Source organism: Coregonus lavaretus, assembly GCF_964263955.1.
Source record: "Coregonus lavaretus genome assembly, contig: HAP1_SCAFFOLD_1039, whole genome shotgun sequence".
Taxonomy (NCBI): domain Eukaryota; kingdom Metazoa; phylum Chordata; class Actinopteri; order Salmoniformes; family Salmonidae; genus Coregonus; species Coregonus lavaretus.
This window is the reverse complement of record NW_028164876.1, coordinates 172,501-176,661: the sequence shown is the minus strand read 5'-3', so window position 1 is coordinate 176,661 and position 4,161 is coordinate 172,501. Positions and strand designations below refer to the sequence as shown.

At 46.0% G+C, this 4,161-nt stretch overlaps 1 protein-coding gene across 1 annotated transcript in view; it reads left to right on the top strand.

Annotated features, from left to right (window-relative positions):
* Window positions 1–1,161: 1,161 nt before the first annotated feature.
* Window positions 1,162–4,161, top strand: part of LOC311116498 (netrin-4-like) — a gene marked incomplete at both ends in the record, with an annotated part of 13,112 nt that continues 10,112 nt past the window's right edge. Inside the window, 3 exons of the mRNA XM_084191577.1 lie at window positions 1,162–1,434; window positions 2,971–3,097; window positions 3,521–3,709. Coding sequence (XP_084047703.1) covers window positions 1,162–1,434; window positions 2,971–3,097; window positions 3,521–3,709 — 589 coding nt within the window. The remainder of the gene's footprint in view (window positions 1,435–2,970; window positions 3,098–3,520; window positions 3,710–4,161) is intronic.

Genomic DNA, 4,161 nt, shown 5'->3' with positions numbered 1-4,161 from the left:
TGAAAAAATAAAATAATGTATGCACTCACTAACTCTAAGTCGCTCTGGATAAGAGCGTCTGCTAAATGACTAAAATGTAAATGTAAATATATCCAAAAACAGGTTCAGTCCGGATGAAAGCATTCCATTGTGCTGCTAACGATTCTGTAAAGATTCTAATAAATGTAAAATTAATTGACATGGCTTTTTTACTGTAGGATCGGAAAGAGGCTGATGAGAGAGAGCATGAAGGATTGAGAAAGAGATCTGACAAGGACCCCTGTCAGAGTATTGACATTGGCACCACAGTCAGATCTGCTGGGCCCTGAATAACCCTCCTTATTTCGGGGAGCATGAAAGGCGAACCAGATTGATGCCCGTTTTCTATTTTTCAGACCCAAAAGGAACATGACATGTTTTCTGTTTTTGTCACGGTCCTTCTCTGTAGCCACTAGGGAGAGTAGTCTTTTTCAGAATGTTTTTGAGAAGTTTTAGAATGCACATAGGGTCATAGGGTCATAGGGTCATAGGGTCATACAGTTATGACGTAAATGTAAAGGGTTTCAGATTGTCCCCTGGGTAGTCCTTTGAAAAGGATTCTCTTGGTATTCTCTTGATAGATCAATCAACCACTCTCTCATTGGAAGCTACATCTACATTTTACAAGTAAACATTGTTAAGAAAGAAAGACCCACCCTAGAACAGACCGAGAGATTGAGCCACTGATGGTTTTTTTTTGGCCGACCATCTGCACAGACCATCGACCCCTGGATGGTCCTTTGAAATGGGTTTTCCGATTTTTTTTTAAGACAAGCTGTGGTGAAACACCACGTTTATTCTCTATTGTCAGATAAATCAATCATCTCATTGGCAAATTAATAAATTCCTCTCATTGCCAGTTACATTGACATTTAGCATATTAAACTGGATGATGTCTTGATCTTGTCATGAAAAATAAGTATTTACATGATTGTAACAGACACCTGTTGGTTGTATTCTGGTTATATGAGATCTTCTCAACCAGAAAACCAGTTTACAACTAGAAAACCAGTTTATAACCACATCCACAAAACCAGTTTACAACCAGAAAACATGTTTATAACCAGAAAACAACTTTATTAAAATGAAATCTGACAGATTATGCCTGCTGGGAGCTCTGACCCACTCTTCTCCCCCCTCTAGGTGATCTACCGCGCCCTGTCCCCCTGGCTCTCACTGGACCCCTACGGCCCAGCAGCCCACACCCAGTTGATGGTCACCAACCTGCGGGTGCGTCTACTGCAGCGCCAGCCTTGCCCCTGCCAGGCTAAAGACCCAGATACCCAGGCACTGCCCACAAACCATTATGCCATCTATGACTTCATCGTCAAGGGCAGCTGCCTCTGCAATGGGCACGCAGAGCACTGTGTGCAAGCCAATGGGTACCGCCCCTTCAGGCAGAGGATCAATCACGTGGTGAGGAAGGATGAAGAGCAGCACGAACAACCAATCACAACTGACCACTTATCTCTTATCTTAGCGCTTCGCCGAAAGACTGCACTCGTCACGTCACGCTCTGTTACGAAACCCGTCAGGGATGTTGTGTATACGTGTGTTTGTGCTGTCGATTGTTTGTGTGTACGGAGCGGCTTGTGTTTATTCCTTTGTGTGTGTGTGTGTGTATCTGTGATTGTGTCAGGGTGTGTGTAAATGTGTTATTGTTTCTGGCACTCTCCGTTCCCACCACCCCTTGGTTCTATGTCTGTGTAGTGGTGTTTTAATGCGGAGGCTCTGGGCTTTACTGAAGACTCTATATTTACCCACAGATTTACCTTCCATTACAGGATTATAACTATGAGGAAACCTTAATTATAGTGTAAAACGCCATACAGTAGCTTAAACATGTTTTTCCCACTGAAAGTAGAAATGCCAGTGGAATAACATCAGCATTTCTCGTATAGTAAACACTGGAGGCTTTAGTCAAACAGTGGTGGGAAGATAATTAAGGCTGTTGCACACTGCACTGTGCAATCTACATTTACTGCAAAGAAGAAAATACACTACTGGCTTGTCAGTTACAATGACCACTGTTTTCAGTCTCTGCCCTCTGCTCCAGTCCTGCCGCAGGTCTATGTTTTCAGTCTCTGCCCTCTGCTCCAGTCCTGCCGCAGGTCTATGTTTTCAGTCTCTGCCCTCTGCTCCAGTCCTGCCACAGGTCCATGTCTTTTGTCTCTGCCCTCTGCTCCAGTCCTACAGCAGGTCCATGTTTTCAGTCTCTGCCCTCTGCTCCAATCCTACAGCAGGTCCATGTTTTCAGTCTCTGCCCTCTGCTCCAGTCCTACAGCAGGTCCATGTTTTCAGTCTCTGCCCTCTGCTCCAATCCTACAGCAGGTCCATGTTTTCAGTCTCTGCCCTCTGCTCCAGTCCTACAGCAGGTCCATGTTTTCAGTCTCTGCCCTCTGCTCCAATCCTACAGCAGGTCCATGTTTTCAGTCTCTGCCCTCTGCTCCAGTCCTACAGCAGGTCCATGTTTTCAGTCTCTGCCCTCTGCTCCAATCCTACAGCAGGTCCATGTTTTCAGTCTCTGCCCTCTGCTCCAGTCCTACAGCAGGTCCATGTTTTCAGTCTCTGCCCTCTGCTCCAATCCTACAGCAGGTCCATGTTTTCAGTCTCTGCCCTCTGCTCCAATCCTACAGCAGGTCCATGTTTTCAGTCTCTGCCCTCTGCTCCAATCCTACAGCAGGTCCATGTTTTCAGTCTCTGCCCTCTGCTCCAATCCTACAGCAGGTCCATGTTTTCAGTCTCTGCCCTCTGCTCCAATCCTACAGCAGGTCCATGTTTTCAGTCTCTGCCCTCTGCTCCAATCCTACAGCAGGTCCATGTTTTCAGTCTCTGCCCTCTGCTCCAGTCCTACAGCAGGTCCATGGGATGTGTGTGTGTGACTGTGTGTGTCCGTCTGTAACCGTAATCCAGTAAAACATACATAATACACTGCTCTCTCCCCTGCGGCAGGTCCATGGGAGGTGTGTGTGTAGACACAACACTGCCGGCGACCACTGTGAGCGCTGTGCTCCCCTCTACAACGACCAGCCATGGCAAGCTGCCAACGGCATCATAGGAGCACCTCATGAATGCAAGAGTGAGTCTTACAAGGCCAGGAAGGTCAACCGGCAGAACCACGTACACAACAAGTACATTACCCGATACACACAGTCGGAGGTCTTTATTAGTATTAGTAGTAGTAGTTGTACTCATGTATTATTAAACAGGTATATTCTCTTTTTGCCATTCAATGCTCTCATCTGTCTTTTGTTGTTGTTGTTGAAACACTCACATTCAGAAATGACCCCTTGAAGCAAATGTTAATGACACCTAGGATCTTTACTGTAGCTTTGAGAGAAAGGAAGCAATGGGAAAACAGAAATGCTTTTAGGGTGGTATTCTGACTTGAGATCGTGGGAGACTTGAGTCTCCCATTGACGTCAATAATGATTTACATGAAAGTCAGAGTTGTGCACGCTTATCTTAACTCTGATTTAGGCGCTTACTCTTTCTTTTACAGAGTGCAAGTGTAACGGACATGCAGATAGCTGTCACTTTGACCGTGGTGTGTGGCTGGCATCGGGACGGCGTCGTGGGGGTGTGTGTGGCGTCTGCCGCCACAACACAGAGGGCAGACACTGCCAGAGCTGCAGCAGAGGGTTCTACAGACACCCCAGCAGACCTAGCTCAGCCCCTGACTCCTGCACACGTAAGAGAAACAAGACATATCCTCCGTCTGTCCCTGTTATGATTTGTTAGTTGTTTGTTAACCCTAACCCTCAGCCCGCGACTCCTGCACACATGAGAGAGAAAGTGAATTATTTGTACCTCTGTTCCCTGCTATCTGAATGATTTGAACTCTGATCCCCTCTGTTCCCTGCTATCTGAAGGATTTGTACTTTTGTTCCCTGCTATCTGAATGATTTGACCTCTGTTCTCCTCTGTTCCCTGCTATCTGAATTATTTGACCTCTGTTCCCCTCTGTTCCCTGCTATCTGAATGATTTGACCTCTGATCCCTGTTATCTGAATGAGTTGACCTCGGTTTCCTGCTATCTGAATGATTTGACCTCTGTTCTCTGTTATCTGAATGATTTGACCTCTGTTCTCTGTTATCTGAATGAGTTGACCTCTGTTTACCGCTATCTGAATGATTTGTTAC